The 24,057-nt window shown below is 39.8% G+C and overlaps 1 protein-coding gene across 1 annotated transcript in view; it reads left to right on the forward strand.

Annotated features, from left to right (window-relative positions):
• vsnl1b (visinin-like 1b) overlaps window positions 1-24,057 on the forward strand; it is a 79,469-nt gene that overhangs the window by 35,578 nt on the left and 19,834 nt on the right. The window contains exon 2 of the mRNA XM_007897053.2: window positions 2,264-2,430. Coding sequence (XP_007895244.1) covers window positions 2,269-2,430 — 162 coding nt within the window. The 5' untranslated portion in view covers window positions 2,264-2,268. The remainder of the gene's footprint in view (window positions 1-2,263; window positions 2,431-24,057) is intronic.

Consider the following 24,057-nt stretch of genomic DNA (forward strand, 5'->3'; position numbering starts at 1 on the left):
AAGGGTCTTGAGACCGGCCTTGTAGAAGGCAAGGGAGGAAGCGAGGCGAAGGGACCGTGGGATGGAGTTCCAGTGTGTGGAGGCAGAGAGGCTGAAAGCCCGGCCACCGATGGTAGGGTGCATCGGGCGGGAGACATGGAGCAGGCTGGAGCCTGATGAGCGGAGGGAGCAGGCAGGTTGGTAGGGAGTCAGCAGGTCAGAGAGGTAGGTGAGGGCAAGGCCATGGATGGTCTTAAAGTTGAGGACGAGGATCTTGAACTCGATCCTCTGGAGGATGGGGAGCCAGTGGAGTCGGGCGAGAGTGGGAGTGATGGGGTCGCAGAGCCTGGTGCGTGAGAGTACATGAGCTGCAGAGTTTTGGATGATCTGCAGCTTGTGAAGGGAAGATTTGGGAAGGCTGATGAGGAGGGAATTCCCGTAATCAAGCCTTGAGGTGACGAATGCATGGGTGAGGGTTTCAGCAGCCTGAGGGGTGAGGCAGTGGCGGCGTCTGGCAATGTTGCGGAGGTGGTGGTAGGCAGTGCCGGTCATGGCTGGGATGTAGGGGAGAAAGGACAGTTCAGGGTCAAACAAGACAGTGAAACAATTAAATGGAGCAGTTTCACCAGTGCGTGACTCTATGTTGGAACTGGGATACAAAGTGTTCTAGTACTATCTTATATTCTAATGCTGGAGTAGAACAATATCTACTAGATTTCCACTATTTTAAAGAAGACAGATGTAAATCACATAACATTTTTCCATTATTTACATTAAAATTGATTTGGTTAAATTTCCCCACATTATCCAGTGGATCATCTAATAATTTTAAAGGCTTTAAAGTGAGAGGGTGTGTTGTGTGGGGAGGGGGTGGAGAGAGCATGCCCAGACTTATTCTTGAAACCTAAGGCTCCAGTGCTATTTGTCTCTATCTGAAACTCTCTTTAGGAAGCACTGAAATCAGATCCCCGTATTCTATTTTTTTTAAACAAATGGTCACATTTTTAATATCATTAAAAAATCCATTGAAGGTTCCTGGGCTAGAACTGAGGGTGGGTTTGATTTACCTTAGTGTTTATACTGAAAAATGTACTGAGAGTTCAAAGTCCTCAGCGTGTAACGATCTGAAGGTTAGTCAAGTAGCCTGCGCTAAAAATAAACCCTGAGCTGACAGATTATGATCATTAATGAAGGATTCATTTAAAATTCTCATGAATGAATTGGACTACAGTGACTGAAGGTCAAATACCCTGTGGCACTTATATTGCACCAATACTGAAACAATGAACTGAAATCAATTAATGTTTACAATAAACAGTTCACAGCTATCCGGATGAAAGTTTAACACAATGGTTAAATTTGTGAAATGAGTGTGTCAGGAAATTAATGTGTTAAATTAACAAGTCAGGAAACATCACTGTGTAATATATTTAAGAAAACAATAGGAAGATAATAACATTCTATGAATAGCTATTTGAACGAGATGATAAAAAGGAACTCCTAGGTACTTAAACATCATAATGGAGCGAAAACTATTCACTTTCAGTGGCGGCTGCTGACCTTTTTTGACAGGTTGAGGCAATCTATGAGTTTGCCTAACCAAGTTATCTTGTTGGCATGGCAATGTGCCCTTCGCCCATGTGCAATGTCTTCACCTCTCTCTTGTTAGCCTTTGCTCCTGCACCAGTCTCACTCAATTCCCTCAGCTCCCACTGACTGGGAGACATGGAGATTCTAGGTGAGGCATCAGCACTTGCCTCCTCTGATAAGCCACCACTGGAAAGCATGACACTCTGAGAACGAAACATATCTGTCGTTGTTTTATCCCTGTTTGCTATCTGAGGCTCAAATTTTCATCTGGTATTATTATGGTATTAATAATAATAGTAATAATTCTTACATTTGATGTAGCCGGTGCCATTTTACATTGGGAGCTCCTTGGGACATCCTCCCGACGTGAAAGGCGCTCTATAAATGTAATTTTGTTGTCGTTGTTGTTGATGTCTCAAGGTACTTCATAGGATATACTGTAAAGTGTTGTCACTGTGTAATGTTTGGGAAAACAACCTTAAATTTAAAGATCATTCACAATTTTGCAAAATTCTTAAAAGCGGTCTTAATATGGGAGCTGATTTTCAAAACTGTCCTCCAAAATTAAGAATCTACAATCTTCACTGATGGAAATGGTATTAAGGTTCACACCCTGATAAATGTTGGGCATCTGTCTGTGAAATTACCAAATTAAAAGCCAGCTGATCACTATTATTTTGTTGTGTCTTTTCAGGGACAATGGGGAAACAGAACAGCAAACTCGCCCCTGAGGTGATGGAAGATCTGGTGAAGAACACAGAGTTTAATGAACATGAACTCAAACAGTGGTACAAAGGATTTCTGAAAGATTGCCCCACTGGCAGACTGAATCTGGAAGAATTCCAGCAACTGTATGTAAAGGTATATATATTTCAGCAATAACTTAATTCAGCTCAGTTTATATATGAGAATCAAAACGAAGCATCTATGAAGGAAATATGATTGAATCTACCATCTCTAAAACGTGCTTGTTTCATTTGATTGGGAGATCATAGATGATTCTACATCAATTTGAATTTATATAATGCCCTTCACAGAGATAACGTCTCAGAGCGTGCCACGATGGCAGGATTGACATGTTCTAATAGAGAAGTATGTCCTGTTATTGAAGAAACCTGTGTGTAAAAAAAAAACATGTTAAGAGATATTGTGCATTCAGAAGGTCTGAACATTTGTTGTAGCTGCTCAGTTTACCCTTGAAATTGAAATAATTGCCGATTGTTGAGAACAATTGTAAACTGTGGCTGTTGATTGAGGATGTATACAGGGGGTGCTTTAACATGAAATATTGCCACATACCTTATGTGGGGTTACAAGGAGGCTGCAATGAGAGGATTGTTTTTTGCTTCTGTATTTGAACAAATTCCTGTCTCGGAAAAATGGTACGAATTGTATGTGGCACAGAGCAGCATACCATATAGCCAAACTATATTTCCTGAGCTTTACTGAATTCAAATGTACGCACAGAGTATGGGAACAAAAATTGGCTGCAATGTTTTGACATTCAGTATCATCATATTGTAGAGCAGATTATTTCAAAGCTGTTATGGGTCAGTCAGAATGACAGTCAGTGTGAGCAATTTCAAATTGTGCCCAATTTATTTAAAAAGTGTCATTCTGAACAATGGAAAACATTTCAGTGCAGGTAATATACAATATTGTTGGGTTCCATGTTGACAATATGCCTGCAATCTGCTTGTCTGGGAAATATGGATTGCCAGAGAATCTCAGATTTAAACAATCAACAACAAATTACATTTGTATAACGCCTTTCACATCGGGAGGACGTCCCAAGGTGCTGGACAGTCAAGAAATTGGACCCGAGCTGGGGGTTGGCATCAGGTTAGGTGCAGGGAAAGGGGGCTAGGAGTAGAAGGGTGACCAAAGGTGCTGTCAATCTGCATTTGATAAATAAATAGATGTGCAGTGGTTAGAACTGTCCATATTGCTGTTCTATCCTTTTTCTCCTATGTTTATAATTATGCTGCAGCCACTTTTAAAAGATTACCTGCCTCATGATTGACCAGAAAGACTGCCTCCGTCTTAGCTGATAACTGTTTTCTTTTGTCAGAAATTTCTCATGATTTCAGCTTTCTATACCTTTGTCTTAACGTGTAAGATGGTATAAAATTTAGAAAAATTCTTATGTTTTAATTTGGGAAAAATAACTTCCAAATTAAGATTGGATAAGAATTTTCCAAAATTCTGCACAACCTGATTTTTTAAGAACACAATAAATCATGGATCCCAATGCCTTTTATTATAGTGGTAGATAATAACAAGGATGGGAATCCTACCAAGGATATTTCATAAATCTGATCCTAGTTTTCTGCATGACCTATTTGCTGTCACACCCAGAATAAAATTACCTGTCATCCGAAATCATTTTTACTATGAAGAGCATAGGAAAATACTGAATGAGAAAAGGTCAATCAGACCATTGAGGCTCTCTTGCCCGTTCAATATCCCTTGAAACTTGGACTGTCTTCGATCCTGTTCAACACAACTAATCACTAAAGGGGCAAATATCTACAGGCACCATCCAAGAAAATAAGGCATTGTATAAATGTATCCCTTAATCCTGAAGGCAATCGAGTGAAGAATCCAAGCTATCAGTATTAACTTATTATAATAATAATGATACCTGCATTTGATATGGCATGTTACCATATTGAGATGTCTCAAAGTCCTTCACAGGATTACCGTAGAGTGTAGTGATTATGTATTTCGTAAGCGAACACGGTATATGGACCAAGAGAAATAGCTCTTTTCTAATCGTGCCATGGAGTCTTTAACCTCTACCTGAACAACAGATGAGGTCTCAATTTAACATCTCATTCAAAAGTAGACACTTCCAACATTGCAGCACACTTCCAGGACTGCAGTGGAGTGTCAGCCTAGTCTGTGAGTTCAAAGTCCCATAGTTGGATGAGCCAGTCTGACTCCATTCTCATGCTCATGCTTACCATGAGAAACATTATAATAATTATTATTATAATAATCCTTGCATTTGATATGGCGCTTCATCACGTCTTTGAGACGTCTCAAAGCATTTTACAGAATATACTGTAAAGTGAATTGACTTCATATTTAGTGGGCGAGGCTCTGCACATGCACCTTATGATCAACATTATTCATCTCTCACCAATTTCAATTCCCAAGTGACCTCTCTCCTTCCCAGCAATATTGGTTCCATAGGATCCACAGGACAACAACATGCATTTATATATTGTCCTCCACTTAGAGCGCTTAACAGTGGAGGAGCCTGACTCTGGGGTGGGGTGGGAGGTCACAGAGGTGGCCATAAGCATGGTCGAACAGGAAGGTTTTCAAGCAGGACTTGAGAAAGGGGAGAGAGGGGTCAAGGTGGAGGGATTGAAGGAGAGTGTTGCAGAGTTTTAGGGCGTAGTGGCCGGTGCCAGTCAAGCGGAGGTGCCGGGTGGTGGATTGAGGAGTGAGGAGGTCGGTGAGGTAGAGAGATGCCAGGGAGTGAATGGATTTGAACACGAGTGTGAAGATCTTGAAGTTGATCAGATCGGTGATGGGGAGCCAGTGGAGCCCGGCCAGAACTGGTGAGATGCAGGTAAGGAGTTTGGTCCGGGTCAGTATGTGGGCGGCATTAGCTGGATCTTTTGAATAGTGGAGCTGGGGAGTACGGAGTTGGAGTAATCCAAGCGGGAGGTGACAAATGCATGCACAAAGGTTTTGGCTACATTTGGGGTAAGGTACGGTTGGAGGCGAGCAATGTAATGGAGGTGGAAGACGGCGGTCTTAGTCAGGGACCGGATGTGGGGGAGATACGACACCTGGGGGTTGAACTGAACACCTAGGTCATGCACTGGTTCGGTGAGTGTGAGGGAGAGCCCAGGGAGGTTGAGGAGTTTAGATCCACAGGAGTGAAGGCGATGACAGGAGCCAAGGAGAATGGCTTCCATCTTGTCCATATTCAGCTGCAGGAAGTTTACACTCATCCAGGCCCTGATGTCTACCAGACAAGCTGATAGAACATTGGCGACCTGGAGTTGGTACTGGAGGAGGCAAAGTAGATTTATGTGTCATCCGCATACATGTGGAGGTTTACCCTGTGTCTGCAGATGATATCTCCCAGAGGGAGTGAAAAGATAGGAAAAGTAGAGGGCCAAGGATGGAATCCTGGGGTAACCTGCGGGTGACCAGGATACCCCAGGGCTCCATCCTTGGCCCTCTACTTTTTGGGAGGAGAAATCATTTGCTGAGATGAAATGGAGGCTAAGTAGGACTCGAACCATGTGAGTGCGGTCGCCTAAGGTGGATGAGGGAGAAGAGGCGGTGGAGGAGGATGGCATGGTCGATTGTGTCAAAGTCGGCAGAGAAAGCCAGGAGGACAAGGAGGAAGAGGGAGCCCTGGTCACAGATAGAGAGAATAGCGTTTGTGATTTGACAAACGCTATCTCTGTGCTGTGGGCAGGGCGAAAACCAATCTGCAGGGGCTTGAGGAGGGAGTGGAGGGAGAGGTGTGATCTCCACCAATGTGTTCCAGGACTTTGGCAAGGAAGGGTAGCTTGGAGATGGGATGGTAGTTTGAAAGATTAGAGGGATCGAGGGTGGGTGTTTTCAGGAGGGGTGTGATGACAGCGGTTTTCAGGGGGAGTGGAACAGAGCCTGAGGAGAGAGAGATTGGTTGACCGTGACGGCCAGCAGGGGGGACAGAAGGGGAGTTAAGTGACCAGCAGCTGGGTGGGGAGGGTCAGCAGGTGGTGAACTTCACGTAGGTGATTGTGGTTGAGAGGGAGGAGGGAGAAATGGGGGCAAAGGAGTGTAAGGAGGGGGGAGTGGCAGGAGCCATGGTGGAGGGAGAAGACGGTCTGAGTGGGGTGGAAGGGGACATGGGGGGAGAATGATGCAGCCAAGCAGATGTTTTTGAAGCGAAGAAGTCTAGGATCTCTTCTCACTTGGCACATGAGGATACAGGGGGCTTGAGGGGCTGCACGGAGGAGATGATGGACAGTGGAAAACAGCGTCTTTGGGTTGTTGTTTGCCTCCAGCATGACTTGGAGTAAAAGTCAGTTTGGGCCTGGAAAAGGGCGGAAAAAAATGGTGGAGGGTTTGGAAGAGGGGATGTGAGAGGAGAGGGAGATGAGGAAGTGGTCCGAGATGGCCTTGTCTGAGGCCCTCCTGATTGGTTCACGTCAGCGCCTCCGCACCTCAGGCGCTGACAGCATTAGCATCCAAGGCTGCTTCAAATGTTCATCTGCCTAGTATTAACTGATCTTGATACAAATATTCTTTAATATCTACCACTCGCTTAGCTAAAGAAAACCCGCAATTTTTACAGATGCTTTAGCTTTGTTGAATTTTACATTGATGTCTGTTATAAACCTGAATAAGAAATTAAAAGTAGTCAGGTCACATTATAAAACACGCTTTGACAGAGTCAGGCAGGAAACCAATTGGCTACATCCATTAGTTTAATGCACGTAACCTGTTCAACCTCCTGTACTGTGCTGTGGTGATGACGAACATTTATATGAGCACAAAAAAGGGGAGCAATGTTAGCCACAGCATTTCAATGGCAACAATGACAGTGTTGGAAAGAACACTAGGGAAATAGCCCTAGTGCAGGAGGGCTCTACTCTGCTTTTCCTTTCGATTCTCAATCTATTTTTCATTTCATTTTTATTTTAGCTCAAGTGATACCATTCTTGGTACCATATTAGCCACAGCCATTGAAATGCTGTGGCTAACATCGCTCCTTTTTTTTTGTGTTCATCTAAATGCTATATTGAATACTGTAGCTCAGTGGTTAGAACACTCGCCTCGCAAGTGAGACACCTGGGTTTTATTCCCGGTAGGGCGAAAAGTTAGGCAAGTTTCCTTACTCCACACGCTTCCGTTTACCTCGCAGTAAGTAGGAACCCAGTTGTTAGTCAATTGGCGGATCGCTGTTCTGGAGGTAATAATTCCTGCCAAAAAAAATAATCATTTGGTCACTTTAATCTAAGACTGTTTGTGGGACACTGATGTGCGCATTTGGCTGCCACTTTTCGCCCACAAATATACAGTCAATTCACTTTACAGTGTGTTCTGTGAAGCGCTTTGAGACGTCTAGAAGTCATGAAAAGTGCTATATCAAATGCAAGGATTATTATTAATCTAAGCAAAGGATTTCACGGTTGATGTCTGCTCACGACTACCAAAATGTCACCTTTATTTAAAATAAATTGTATAATGTATTCACAAAACATACTCAACTTCAGAAGTTGTAGACTTGTACAGATCATTTGCAACCAAGTAAAATAGATTCCTTGTTTTATGTGCAGTTGTTCTATACATATCTGTACCAGATTAGAACGTTGAAATGCTTTTGCTACTAAAAGAGGTAGAGGATGCATTAATGCACCGATGTGCATTAATTTCACAATATAACACATGTTCATAGTAAAACATATTAATGATCCAGTTGTGCTGTAATACTGGTGCAACATAATAGGAGTCCTCAGTAGTTAGCGGTTAGAGCACTTGCCTTGCAAGCGAGGTACCTGGGTTCAATTCCAGGCAGGGCGAAACCTTGGGCAAGTTTCCTTACTCCACACGCCTAATAATAATCCCTCCAAAACAAAACAATAATAAATTGGTCATTTTCAATCCATGACTATTTGTGGGACACTGTGGGCGCAATTGGCTGCTGTGTTTAGTCCACAAATATACGGTCAATTCACTTTACAGCATATTCTAGAAGACATGAAAAGCGCTATATCAAATGCAAGGATTATTATTATTATTAACAGATCAGAGTTATACTGCCAGCTTTACATAATTCTCTTTCTGGGCTGAGCATCAAGAAAATTATGCTCTGCACATGCATGTTCCTCAACTGGTATCTGAATGGAAATTAGGTTTTATTAGTTCTAAAGTCTTGAAGTCCTGTTAGCTCCATGTTAACTTTTAAAGCTTAACAGTCCACTGGGAATTCTCAAGAACTTTCAACCTTAAAATGTTGAACCCAATAATAATAATAATAATCCTTGCATTTGATACAGCACTTTATTACATGGTTGAGATGTTTCAAAATGCTTCACAGGATATACTGTGAAGTCAATTGATTGAACATTTTGTGGGTGAAACGTGGTAGCCAATTGTGCACAGCAGTGTCCCACAAACAGTTGTGGATTGAATGACCAAATTATAATTGTTATTCATTTATTCATTTATTCATGTATGTATGTATGTATGTATGTGTGTGTGTGTGTGTGTGTGTGTATGTATGTATGTATGTATTTATGTATTTATTTATTTTTTTATTTTTTTATTTTGGAGGGATTCTTACCCCCGGAAAGCGATTTGCCAATCGACTAACAACCTGGTTCCTACTTACTGCTAGGTAAACAGAGGCGTATGTGTGGAGTAAGGAAACTTGTCTGTGGTTTCGCCCTGACTGGGAATCGCACCTGGGTCCTCTCGCTTGCAAAGGCGAGTGTTGTAACCAATACACTACAGGACTCCAAGGAATGGAGGAATGCCTGTGACATTTCCCCAATGTCATTAACAGTAAAGCTGTTCCTTATTGCTTTACATAACCTAAATGAATGGAATGCATTTTCACTGGTCAAGTACGTGCTTCCAGGTATAAATCAGGTCCATGTCAGGGGTTTTCAGCACGCAGACAAGGGACCAAATTGGAACTGAAATTATTGAACACACTAAAATGTAAACATTCAATTATTTATTTCTAAAACCGTCAACTTTAAAATTAAATTTCTTTGGTGTGCATGGTTGAATAGTTTTTCAATTTAAACACCATGCCTGAATGCCCATCGTTCGTTTTGGCTCAAAGAGGGAATGTTGGCAGGTTAATCAGCCAGCCACTGGAGAGAGGGAGGGGAGGAGAGGGAGGGAGGCAAAACAAACAGCAATGTTTGTTCATCCTGACAATATGAGAGATGAGGTGATTGTTAAAAACATCAGCACTAAGATGGTGAAAGCTGTGTTGAAAGGCAGTCATGATGGTCTTTAAACTTTGTAGTTTATGCAGTCTATTCCATGACATCCTGGTGCACTAGATTTTTTTTGACATTGTCCTTAGAATTTATGGCAATTTTCTCTCATCTCAGAACACCACTTAGCACCTAACACTGTTCTGAAAAGAACATAGAGTTGGATGTTCAAGTGGATGGACCTTTCTGTTGTAATACCAGAGGATTGAAAAGACTTGTGTTCTGCAGCAAAGGTATAAAATAGAATTGCTGCCAATTAGCAAGATCCCAGGAGATTGCATAGAAAAACTATCACAGGAGATGAGCTTCATGACCCTCATGTTCCTGGTATTTGTAGTGCTCAGAGACAATGTAAAACTAAATCTGCCCTGATCTGCCGACTCCTTTTGAGGTTGTAATTGTTGGAACAATATGTGGAGTCCTGTAGTTCAGTGGTTAGAGCACTCGCCTCAAGCAAGAAACCTGGGTTTGATTCCCACCAGTGCAAAACCATGGGCAGGTTTCCTTACTCCACACGCCTGATAATAATCAGTCAAGAAAAAGGAATAATAATTTGGTCACTTCAATCCACGACTGTTTGTGAGACATTGCTGTGCGCAATTGACTGCCGCATTTTGCCCACAAATATACAGTCAATTTACTTTACAGTATATTCTGTGAAGTGCTTTGAGACGTCAAGAAGACATGAAAAGCGCTATATCAAATGCAAGGATTATTATTATTAATAATAGTATTTCCAAAGAAATTATTTTTAAATGTTTTATTCCCTTTTTTTAACCTTACCAAAAAGATTATATGTGGATAAAAATGTGGCAGCACGTGTGAGGGAAGATTCTGGTGATTCTGGTCATTGAATTGATTTTTTTTGAAGCAGAGGCGTTAGGATGTGGAATGCCCTGCCAGGAGCGGTGGCTGAGGCAGAATCATTATTAGCTTTCAAAAGGGAACTAAATAAATATCTTAAAGGTAGTAAACTGCAAGAGTATTGGGAAAGAGCTGCTAAATGTGGACAAAAGCATTGCTCTCCTGTGCTGTAAATTTCTATGGTTCTATTGCTTTTCCCATTACCATCACGCATCACCAGAAGCACTGGATTGAAAGCTCTCCCCTCACCACTCCCCCACAGTGATCTGATAATTATTATTGATGATAATTAACATGTTGACTATAATTGTGGTAAATTATAGACTGAAGCCACCTAATTTACATAAAAAAAATTGCCCCCCCCCCACAAGCTGAAATGTTCAGCCAGCAACGGCTCAATCGTTGTCTCTACACAGCGGTTAATAGGTTCTCAACAGCTTCTGACTGCAGTTTTCATCCATGCGCAAATTATCACAAGACAATTTTCAGTTTTCCTCCCATAGAATAATAACAGCTCATGGAGGTCAGCAAATTCAGAAATAGTCCCAATGAGCTGATTTCAACAGACTGGTGCTTGGGAATCATGAATCTTTCACACTCTAACCCAGCGAGACGTCCTATAAGTACAATAGAATACAAAATTACATTTGCATAGCGACTTTCACGTCAAATAATAGATGGTGGGGTGGGCTGGGTGGGGGACATGTTGCAGGCCACAGGAGGGAGCAGATTGTTATTCTAGCTTCAAATATGATTCACAGGACAGATCGCGAATTCAAGGAGGACTAATTTTGCACAAATTTCTGAAGAAAAATGAAGAGATAAAGGGATGAAAAGTACACAGTGATTATTATCACTGCTGATATCACAGCACAATATTTGGTAGAAATTGGGGTCCAAACCTGATTTCAGTACAATGATTTGACACGAAACCTCTCACTGCTGTTATTAGTGTTGCTTCCTGCAGAGCAGCATTGAAGCAACGCACTGTACAGGTAACAGTACCAAACAGTGGTGGTCGGGGCTTCTGCTGGGTGTGTAACAAAGGAAAGGTGTTTTGTTTGACAGATGTCGGGGGATGCAGATGCTCACACGTCCAATATTTGTCAATAGACTTGTTTGGATGTCAATTTCCAATGATGTGGTCATAATTATCACATCACATATCTTTTTCTTAATTTAACGATCTGAGCTTACATTCCAGGATCATAATAATCACCCAATGGCACCTCAAATCATGTCAAAATGTCTCATATGGTTTTCTATAAAGTGCAATGACTGTGTACTTGTAGGCAGCCACAATATGGTAGCCAATTTAACCATGATAGCCATGAAGTCAATGAAAATTATTTTCTCTGATGGATTGTTGGCCAGGACACCAGGAGAAGCTCCCTTCTATTTTGAAGTAGTGTCATAGGATCTTTAACATCCACCTGAACAGTTAGACGGTACCTCAGCTTAACCTTTCATTTGTATAATAATCCTTGCATTTGACATAGTGCCTTATCACATCTACGAGACGTTGCAAAGCACTTCAGAGAATATACTGTAAAATGAATTGACTGTATACTTTGTAGGCAAAACGCGGCAGCCAATTGCACACAGCAGTGTTCCACAGACAGTTCATGTTGGTTCCCTGGCCAACAACCCCCAATAAATAAAACAAATTGGCCACTCACTCCATGGCTGATTGTGGGAAATTGCTATGTGCAACTGGCTGCCGTATTTTACCCACAACATACAGTCAATTCACTTGACAGTATATCCTGCGGACCGCTTTGAGACACATCAGTGATATGATAAGGTTCTATATCAACCGCAAGGATTATTATCGTTCTTAGGATAGTTGATAGTTATCTGAATGATGATTATAACTTGGAATTCTCAATCAACCCTCCTCCCTTGACAAAGCAGCACCAATTTCTCTTTTAATTCAGGGCAATCTTATTCCTGCTTACATTTATTCGTGCATGAAGTTGAGTTGACATAACTGATGGAAAGATTATACAGCAGCTGATAACTGTTCAGATTGCTAAATCATTTCTTACTCATCTTGAAATCATGATTTGATACTGTGCAATACCGTCTGTACTTTGAATTTTAGCAAAAAACATAACTTTTAAGTGTTATATGACAGGGTTGGTGCTGCAGTGTTTTTTTCCTGGGAAGATGTCTGTAAGAGAATGCAATTATTATATGTGTCAGTGACATAATCCCAGCAGTTTATCCCAATGGCTTGGGGGGTTGAATGGTGTGCTATTGATTCACATAGATCATATAAGGCTTGATTCCTGGTCTTGTGTGAGCCAGTTGATCTTAACTGGAAAAAGTCAAAGAGAACATAACTATTGGTGTAACATCCTTGGGCTAGGAATTTAATTTTGTATCAGGATTCCAGCTCCTGATCATTGTACAGTGAAACCTGCTCAAGGATGATGGATGTGTAAGGATATCAGGTGAGGGCATGAATCAGGTTGGTTTTAAGCACTCTGAGACACTGCTCATGTGAATGGCACTATATAAATGCAAATTGTTGCTATTTAATTGCTGCCACTATTTATCATTTGCAGTTTCTTTAAATAACTAATGTGATTAATGACAGAAATGTCATGAAAGCTTGTGAACTGGAACTGTTTCAGCAGGTACAGTAAAAATAACCTGATTTCTTGAATTGACTTATTCTAAAGGAATATGGTAGGCATTTTGTGCATAAATTAGTATTTTCCATCATGCATAAATTAAAATGAAACATTTTATAATAATAATAATCCTTGCATTTGATATAGCGCTTTTCACGTCTTCAAGACGTCCCAAAGCGCTTCACAGAATATACTGTAAAGTGAATTGACTGTATATTTGTGGGCGAACGCAGCAGCCAATTGCGCACAGCAATGTCCCACAAACAGTCATGGATTGAAAATGACCAATTTTTATTATTGTTTTTGTTTTTTGGAGGGATTATTATTAGGCGTGTGGAGTAAGGAAACTTGCCCAAGGTATCGCCCTGCCTGGAATTGAACTCAGGTTTCTCACTTGCAAAGCGAGTGCTCTAACCACTGAGCTACAGGACTCCATTTTGACGTATTTCTCAAAAATAAAATGATAACTCTTCAGTTTATGAGTAAGAAGCACTGGTAAATTGCCCAGCACTTATCCAGCTAAAACTGTCGTACCCATTAGGGACTTTGGCTTGTAGGTTTCAGGCAATGCCTATACCACTTAACCTCAGTGATGAGTTAGACATGCTGATCAACCATCGCAAGCGAGACACCTGGGTTCAATTCCTGACAGGGCAAAACCTTGGGCAAGTTTCCTTACTCCACATGCCTAATAATAATCCCTCCAAAAAACAAAACAATAATAAATTGGTCACTTTCAATCCACGACTGTCTGTGGGACACTGCTGTGCGCAATTGGCTGCCGTGTTTCGCCCACAAATATACGGTCAATTCACTTTACAGTCTATTCTGTGAAGCACTTTGAGACGTCGAGAAGATGTAAAAAGCGCTATATCAAATGCAAGGATTATTATTATTAATATTATTATTATTATTATCAACAATGGCTTGGAGCACCGAAAAAAAACAAATATTTTCCTTGTCCTTTTTTTGTTAAACAGAGAATTTCAAATAATGGATTTTCTTGCAACATGCTGACTCAACTACCTTAAACTTTGAGTTGTGTGCGCATATAATGTATCTCCTCCACCTTTCCTATCTTTCCTGAATGTCCTGCATTTTATGTTAGTTATATTCAATTGCATTGTCCTGGTTTAACTATGACTCTGAGATTCCTACATCATAATTATTGGTTTACCATCAGTGCCTTTAGTTTTACTATTGATCTCCTTCGCTAGTTGTCTGATCTTTCTATTTGAGATTTTCTTTTAATTATTTTGTTACTGAGCTAATTAATTTGCCTCTTTGGATCTGTTCTGTTTCCACCTTTATGCTGACTTCCAACCTTTCCCATCTGTTCATGATCATTAGCAGATATCAGCTTATTTATTTAGACTATTTAGACTTATTTAGACTTCCCGATTCGCACTCTTCTCCAAACCTGAATTAAATGAATCCCAATTTATGCATTAATGTTCCTCATCAACAGCCCAGCTCTCTATCTAGTTATGTGCTGACCATGCTTCCTACAAACGTTCCTTCGACTTGACAAAATTGCCCATTTATTTACACAATTTCTCTACCATTTACCTACCACATGCATCATTGAAGCCAATTAACTTGCCCTTTCCATGCTCCAAGATAACCCTGAAAATAGATGCTGTCACCTTTATGCATCTGCCTTAAATCTGAAGGGATTCAATGGTCAGGAAAAGTACCTCAAAGTTGATCCATTGAGAGTGAGTGGAGGTTGCCAAGGCTGGGTGTAACTGGTGTGCAGAGATGGTGTGGGTGAGGATCCTGACTGTAGTGAGATAATTGTGTTGTCAACATTCATACTGATGTATACCTCAGGACAGGTGCTGGGATTATCAGATATTTTGTTTGGCAAACAGATATTGTTATGCTGTACAGTCCAGTGCACAGTATGACAGCCTTTCATTTTTTATTATTCAGAAACATTTAAACCTGGTTAGTTTAGGTCAAGTATCATCATGCGTCACATTGTTTCACAGGAACAGAATGTTGACAGGGAAAGTGATAGATTATATGAGATACACTGCTCAGTTTAACATGGTAATAATGCTGCAAAACTGATTTGCAAAGGCAATGTGCTGATTCCTTTTGCCAAGGAAATTAGTGTGTTCTTTAGCAAAATGTGTTGCACTGTAGCTCAGGTGCAGAGAAGGAAAGATCATCTTACCTTTAAAGACACAGGGGGCCATTATGTTAATAGCCTTTGCATTTCACATAGCGCCTAATACATTGTCAAAACATCTCTAAGCATTTGCAGAGTTTAATGTAGGGACTTTATGTATAGATGAAAATAGCAGACAATTTATACATTGCAATGTCCCACAAACAGTCATGAAGTGAATAAGCATTTTTCATCTGGAGAATGGTTGGCCTTCTGTTTTTTAACAGTGCGATTGCATTTCTAACGTCCAGAATCCAAGGAAATTCAGCTCAGCATGAAGTCAACTATTTAGGAGAGAAGGGGATGAGAGAAAATTAATGGAGAAAAATTGGAAGAGAAAAAAAAAAGAAAAAGTTCTGAACAATAGGCTGGACATTTCTCATGATTTTAGCCTAGAGACCATTGTCTTAAATCTAATGTTGTAAAACCAGCAGAGGACTGGGGATTCAGATCCACAACTCTCCAAAAGTAACTACACAGGTAGAAGAGGCTATAAAACAGGCCAATAGGGTCCTTGGGTTTTGAGTATAAAAGTGAGGAGGTGATGTTGAATTTTATAAAACCTTGGTTAGACCATATTTAGAGTATTCAGTCCAATTGTGGTCTCCACACTTTAAGGATATAGCAGTGATGGAAAAGTATATCATAGGTTTGTGAGATCATACCAGGGCTGGCAGGTTACTGTTATAAAGGTAGGCTGGATAGGTTAGGCCATTTTTTGCCACAAAATATACATTTAAGGGGAGACCTAATAGATGTATTTAAATTTACAAATGGGTTCAATAAGGGTTGCCATAAATAGGTTAAAGCGCTCTGAGATGCTACTCTGCATGAAGGGTGCTATTAATAATAATAATAATCCTTGCATTTGATATAGCGCTTTTCATTTCGGAAGGACGTCCCAAAGCGCTTCACAGAACACACTGTAAAGTGAATTGACTGTATATTTGTGGGCGAACGCGGCAGCCAATTGCGCACAGCAATGTCCCACAAACAGTGGTAGATTGAAAATGACCAATTTAATTGTTGTTTTTTGTTTTTTGGAGGGATTATTATTAGGCGTGTGGAGTAAGGAAACTTGCCCAAGGTTTCGCACTGCCTGGAATTGAACTCAGGTCTCTCACTTGCAAAGTGAGTGCTCTAACCACTGAGCTACAGGACTATTATAAGTGTGTGTATATATATATATATATATATATATATATATATATGTAGGTTGTTTACACTGGATGGGGAGTCTGAAATCAGGAGACACAAATATAATATTTTTACTAGGACATCTAAAGGAGAATTTAGGAGGAACCACTTCACATAGAAGGTAGTGAGATGGTGAAACTCGCTGCCTAAAGCAGTGGTTGAATCAGATAGTATGCATTCAAGAAAAAGCTAGACCTTCTCATGAAGGAGAGGGGAATAGGAGGCTATGGGAGGGAGTAAGGAATGGATGGAGTCTTGAGTGGAGTATAAACACCAGCATGGATTGGTTGGTCTTTCTGTGCTGTGCAATCTTTGTAAATCAGTTTTTACACAGTTCTTACAAAATACTCTCTAAAACTAGCTTCCTAATTGAACTGAATTTAAGAATTTTACAAAATTCTGTTATGGTCACAAATTTTAGAATGATCTTCCTGTGGCTAAAACCCAGGATCTTTATGGGACACAAACCTACCAAATGAAATTAGAATTATATGAATTTCAGATAGCAGGTTCCAAAATTTTGATGTGAAGGGAACCATCAGCAGCTCTGATAGCTCAGTTATGACCAGGGTCTCTCTCTGTGGGAAATCATAAGAGTCTCTGACCTACCACAGAAATGTACAGTGAAGCTTAGAATTAAATTGAGAAATGATACGTTCGGATGTATGTTTAGTAGGCACTGGAGGAACTGTGAATGTTGACTTTTTGCATCAGTGCAAATATGCACTTGTCAATGCATCAAAAGCTTTTAGAAACATTTTAACATTTGACATCCATTTCAATATTAACTATGATAGACTCATGATCGCTACAATCGATCGCCATTGATCATTCTTTCAAAAAAAAGCTCAAAATAAGAATAAAAATATTAAATCAACAACAAAAAATATATACATTTCAAAATCTAAATGAATATTTTTTTAAAAAATCTTCAATATCAAGGATGCATGACTTTCAGCGTTTTGTAGCTTGCTCTTGTTTGGGCACATTTCCACAGTGATTTCCTCCTCAATTTCAGGGTATATTTTATTTATGATATGCACTGATGCCCTTGTAAATGATTCAATGTGAGACCATCGAATCATTTACTCTACGTTCTCTTCTTTGCTTGAATTTCATTATCCATGGGTAGCTTGGGATTACTTAACAACGGAACATTTCAACTTTTCCCATATTCATAACTAAAGTCAGGTGTATTTACTGTGTGATTTCTTCCTTAAATATCATATTGAATGAAGACAAAATTCCATCCTATATGGACATGTCCAGTGTGATCCCACCAACAGAAAATAAAACTCAAATCTGAAAGATGTTATTCACAGACTGAAAATTGTTGGTGCTTAATTTGTAGCTACATTCATTATTTATTTATTGGCATCTACTTACGCTTGTTTGATGTTTAGAAATTGATTCAGAGAAGCACAAAAGAAAACGCTGGGTAGGTTTGACATTCAAAATTTTCTAAATCCAGTGGATGTCATTTGAGAAAGCACGCACACTTCAATATTCACTCATTAATTTTGTCTGTACAGATAATAAATTAGAAAAAATTCTGTATACATTTCCAGAAAGATGGGATTTTTTGAAGCACAGAGACTTTTTCAGGTTTGATTCTTCACTTACATATAAGTGGAAACAAAAAAATCCTATTTACTATTCCAGCTTATCAAAGCTCAAAAGAAACTATTTTAAAAGATGCAATATTAGCAGATCACACTGATGAATAATAGATGCAGCTTTGGTACCTGTTCATCAAAGCATTTCACACAAACAATGACTATATTGGCAAATTACATAAAAGAAAATGCACTTAGCATGAAGTAGATTTTGAATTATTTGTCCTTTGGAAATAGAAAACAATGCACAGTGACACGCCCATCATGCCACATTCTTGGATCACCATAGTTCAGTGGATATTGCTTTGTAGCTCACTCTTTTCAGCTACCCAGGAATAATTTGCCTTGAAAGTGACAGTATTCCTTTTGCTGCTCAATGCAGGCTGTGTTTTGTTTTTGGTCAGACGGGTGTCCAACACATGCAGAAACCCATCACCATGCTAAAGAATATCCAAACCAAACAGTCTCAGCTCTACGTGGAAACTCCTAAGATATTTATTGGAATGGAATGCACACCCTGGAGGGACACATCCTGCTTACTTAAATCCGGGCAGTATTAGGCCCAGGATGGCAATAGCTTGTGTTTTATAAAATAACAACAGTGACGATATCAGATAAAGCAGCCTGTGAACCCCCGATCTACATTTTAACTGATCCTGGTGCATTGTATGTTTTCTACATTGGTCAATAATGGTTCCCGTTGGGGAAAAGCATTTGTACATTGTTGTTTGTGTTTTCCAGTTGTCCCTCAGCTATCAGATCATGCAAATTAAATAATAATAATAATCCTTGCAATTGATATAGCGCTTTTCATTTCTTCTAAATGTCTCAAAGCGCTTCACAGAATATACTGTAAAGTGAATTGACTGTATATTTGTGGGCGAAACGCGGCAGCCAATTGCAGACAGCAGTGTCCCACAAACAGTCGTGGATTGAAGTGACCAATTTTTTTTGAGGGATTATTATCTGGCGTGTGGAGTAAGGAAATTTGCCCAAGGTTTTGCCCTGCCGGGAATTGAACCCAGGTCTCTCACTTGTGAGGTGAGTGCTCTAAGCACTGAGCTACAGGAGTCCACATAAATCATAGACATATAGTTCAGTATAATTATTTTGATAATAATTGAAGTCACGTCTCATCAACCTGGACTCGGTTTGAATGCGGCATAAGAAGACAATGCGTTGAACCCTTCTGATCCTCTCTGGTATTCTCTATTTATACAGATCCACAAAATATCTCAACAATCAAATCAGAATGTAATAAAACCATCTCAACATCGGGGATTCTTAGCAGGATTTTAAATTTGTCCCAAGATTTTAAATTAATTAAAAAAAAGTGACCTGAACCTGACACAGCATTCACTATGAACAGTTTTTGTATTGTGTCATAGAAAAAGTAGTATGGATGTATAGTTAATTTAATAGTTGATAATCTATCTCTGTGCGATCTGTGTGTTTGTGCTGGGGTGGGGGGAGTTTGGCACTTTGAGACAAGTTAATGACATGATGACGCACGATATCAAATGCAAGGATTACCATTATGAGTTGCAGATGCACCCTACTTATATTAACTGAACATGACAAAACTTGATATGTGGACAAATTATCCACCCACCTCATGGCAATTGGTTGGGGAAATAATTGATATTTTCTAATGATCCTATAATGCTAAAAACATAGCAAACAAACAAAATTCGAATTTTTTAAAAAATGGTATGTATATTTACATGCACCAATCATATTTACTCCCCAAATTACATGGCCATTGCAAGTTTACTGAGGCAACAAAAATAGATGGAATCTTCACCCACTAAAACTGACCCACTCAATTGACTTGTGACCTCTTGTACTGCCTTGACATATCTGAAAGTATTTTCTAAATTTATTTTCTCTCTCCCATTTGGCATCTTAGAAACCTTATAAAAGGTTTCTTTCCAACAACAACTTGCATTTATATAGCACCCTTCATGCAGGATAGCGTCCCAGAGCGCTTGACATTGGCAGAGCATGACGCGAGCCAAGGGGGAGAGGGAGGTGACCGTAGCCTCGGTCAAGTAGGAAGGTCTTCAGGTGCAACCTGAGGATGGGGAAGGAGGGGAAAAGTGAAGGGATAGAGAAGAGTGTTCCAGAGTTTCGGGGTGGAACAGAGGGCACGTGGGACATGCAGGAAGCTGGAGCAGGTCAAGTAGAGGCAGCGGGTTGTGAGGTAAGTAGGTCGGAAAAGTAAGGAGGTGCCAGGGCATGAATGAACATAGAGGAAGTCTTATATGGTAACATCTGAGAGATCTCCTTTAAAGGCTGGAGAGCGCTACCTTATCCTGTCAGTCGGTATAGCCACCCTCTAGCATTGGGGATAAACACAGTGTTCTTCTGTACACTACCTCTAAGGTCTAGATGGCCCCCCGTATGTCACAGTGACCAGGACCGTATACAGCATTCCAGGTGCAGCCTGATCAGTCTCACTGTATAGATTAAACATGACCTCTGAGGATATGAACTCAACTACTTTGACAATATAACCCAGGTTGTTCTTGGCAATACTTAACCTTGGTACATATTCTGTTAAACTCTCTGTAAGATCTTGGCTGCCTCATTTAATTTTACAGTCTAGTCTAGCTTGATGCTGCCTACAGATTTAATTACCTTGCACAGAGTCTTCACATTTTGGTAATTTCTGTATAGAGTCCGTACCTAGACTTTTCTTTATACAGTATATAGTGTCACCAAAAATGTCCTCAAAAGTGTATTAATAGTTCTGCATTTACTTTATACATCCATATAATCAGTCATCCAAATCTGAGCTGTTTTACATTATAATACATATAAATATTCAATACCAATATATAACCCTAAACTGTGACTGAATTTCCGCAGGCTAAACAACAGTGACTTATTTAACTAATCAATTGTTCATTAATATTATTTGGCACTTTAAAGAAAAATTAAATTGTGATGGAGTTGAGATAGCAATTGTTAAAAAAAGCATACAATGGCAGATTATAAGGAGTTGCTTTAAATTGTGTTATCCAGACTCCTGCTCTGTATAGTATCTGTATAGATAGTCTAAGTTTGAAAATGTGTTGAACAAAAATTGCATGGTATTATTGAGTCGTTCTTCCGAGGGAGAGCTAGAGGGACATGATTGTTCTCTATGAATATAGTACTGTAGAGTTGGTATCCCATTCAATGAATTAATTCATTCTTTCATGATTTTTAACAAAACAAGAGGGAATGATGAAAATTGGATCTGAGCATTACAATCATTTTTCGTATAATTATTTAATCCGTGCACATTAAAATCAGGGGCAAGAACATTGCATCGTCATGTGTTAGATAGTTAAGTCATTTATGCTTTCCTTGATTTGAATTTAGATAAGGAAAGCCTGGAAATTATTTAAGACACGGATTGAAATACTGTAGCAGATAGTCATTGAAGGGAATGACCAGAACTGATGTCAGAACTGATATGAGATCTATAAATGACTTGGGTGAATCATCAAGGAATAAACTAGACAGGTATATATATATAAAGTAATATATCAGACATGCTGCATTTGTTTGTAGCACAAAGAAAAATCTCATGCAGGTTCACACTTCATTTTTGACCTGGCAGTAGCTCAGTATATTCATAACTTGTATCCTGTAATAACAAAAACAAATTACATTTGTATAGCGCCTTTCATGTCAGGAGGATGTCCCAAGGTGCTGTAGACAGTTAGTGTTTTGGACCCAAGCAGAGTTTGGGATCATGAGGGGTGGAGGCCAGGGAGTGTAGGGGGAGGAGGGTGACCAAAAGCGCGGTCGAAGAACAGGGTCTTGAGATGTGCGTTGAAGGAGGCAAAGGAGGGTGCAAGGTGAAGGGACTGTGGGATGGAGTTCCAAATACAGTAGCATTTCCCAAATAGACAAATATAACATACCTTTAGCATTGGAAAATTGTAGCACTCACATAACAGCAGGCTCACTGGAATCCAAACAGTCATTAAACCAAGGCATTTTTGAATGACCCCACTAAAATAGTGAATTCAGAAATACAAGTCCAGTGAAAACAAACTCAGTATCTCATGGACCAAAAACCGAACAGATTGTTAAATCTCCTATTTTCCCCTTAACTAAAGGTGATTTATTTATGGGCTAGAAGGCACCACTTGGCTGTGTTTGCATGCATCATTTTGCAGACTATTCCCCAGATTATTTATTTAATGATACATTCACAGTTGCATTGTCCCATGACTCACTCATATGTGTTAAAAATACTTACTTTTACATATCAGCACTCCACATCTAAGCTGCTTCACACTAAAATACATACAAATATTTAACACCAAAATTTACTGAACTCTGCTGTGACTTTGAATTCTCTCAGGCTAAACAACAGTGACGAATTCAACTAATCAATTATTCATTATATTCTTTGGCACCTTAAAGAAAAAAATAAATTGTAGTGGAGATGAGATAGCAGTTCTTAAAGTAGATATGATTTAAACTTAAAAAGTTGAACTTTATTTTGCATCTATTCAGATGCAGGGCTATGGGGAGAGAGTGGGGGAGTGGAATTGATTTGGATAGCTCTTTTCAAAGATCCGGCACAGACACAATGGGCTGAATGGCCTCCTTCTGTGCTGTATAATTCTATGACTCTATGATCTAACCCATGAACAGAAGCAACAACACATAGATTTGCCACCTGCTCTTCAGACTTAGATTGTCATCATACTACCGTGTGTTTAATCTGACTCTGGAACAGCTCCCTCCCCAGTAGAGGAGCCTGAGTCATCCCACCTCAGGAGGGGTCTTCTCCAGGCTACAAGCTGTCAAAGTCCCTCATCACTAGAATCTGCTGGGGCTCTGAGGGTCAATCATCACCCAAACCCTTTAAAATTGCACGCTGACTGACTGTGGTAACTGATCGCCAGCCCAGACATTCCTGGAGCACCTTCTCCTCAACGATGAGCAGATCAGCCAATGTCATGGATAGTCAGCCTTGGTCTCTTATGCTAAATCCTAACCATGGTACCAAATGAAGCCAGGCCACTTGGTCTTTTAAACTAGCCAGTCAACCTGTATTTTGTTAGAAACCATCTGCATTATTATGGCTATGCCATAACCAATCACACACTGTCTCATTCCTATTTATATTTTCTCCCTCTCTTCAAGATGACTGCTCTTGCCTTTGGCACCAGGATATTTTTCTTTCCTCAGAGGGTAATCAATGTCTAGAACAGGTTGCCAGGAAGGGTGTTTGAGACCAGGACACTGGACTCATTAAAAACAGCAACTTGATACTGTGATGAGAAGATGGTAAGATAGGTATTCTGGAAGAATTTGATCAAATGGGCTGAATTTCCATACCTGCTTCAACTGAACCGATCCTGTGATAACTCTAGAGAACTTTATCTATTACAGTGGCTGAGAGTAAGTCATAATTATGCATTCAGTGAAGGATTCTGAATTATGTTCATGACTAAGATTTCAGTATGTTTCAAAGATAGTCAAATTTGCTTTCAAAGACTAAATTACTCCTTTATTTGCTGAGTAACTGAGCAAAATAGGCTTCTCAGTCTTTGTCATGTAACGCTGTTTGCCATCAGTGTAAAAGCATAATAAAGCCATTTATGTCATCGCTTCCTTGTTTTGTCACGATGCCCTATCAGTTTCAAGGTCAAAGCTATTTGCTGTTTCTTTCTTGACACAATGCTGAGCTTAGTTTACAACAATTAAATCCATTTAAGGAGCACATAGTCCTGAACTCATCTACCATTGGTTTATTTATCTGTCTGATCCTGCCTGGCAGCCCATCGTGCTATACAAGCCGTTAAGGTATAGTTGCAAATATCTGCAGATCACTGTCAACAGACAAGCACAAAACAGTATTTAAGATGTTGACAAATCCAGTATTAAATAACTAAAAATAGGCTTGACATTCAGAGCTTCCAAGGATCCTAAAAGTTCACTCATGAAGCAAAACTATACATGTGGAAAAATAAAAAAACTTGCATTTTTATAAAAGCTTATTTTTTAATCAC

Source organism: Callorhinchus milii, unplaced genomic scaffold (assembly GCF_018977255.1).
Source record: "Callorhinchus milii isolate IMCB2004 unplaced genomic scaffold, IMCB_Cmil_1.0 Scaffold3, whole genome shotgun sequence".
Lineage (NCBI taxonomy): Eukaryota > Metazoa > Chordata > Chondrichthyes > Chimaeriformes > Callorhinchidae > Callorhinchus > Callorhinchus milii.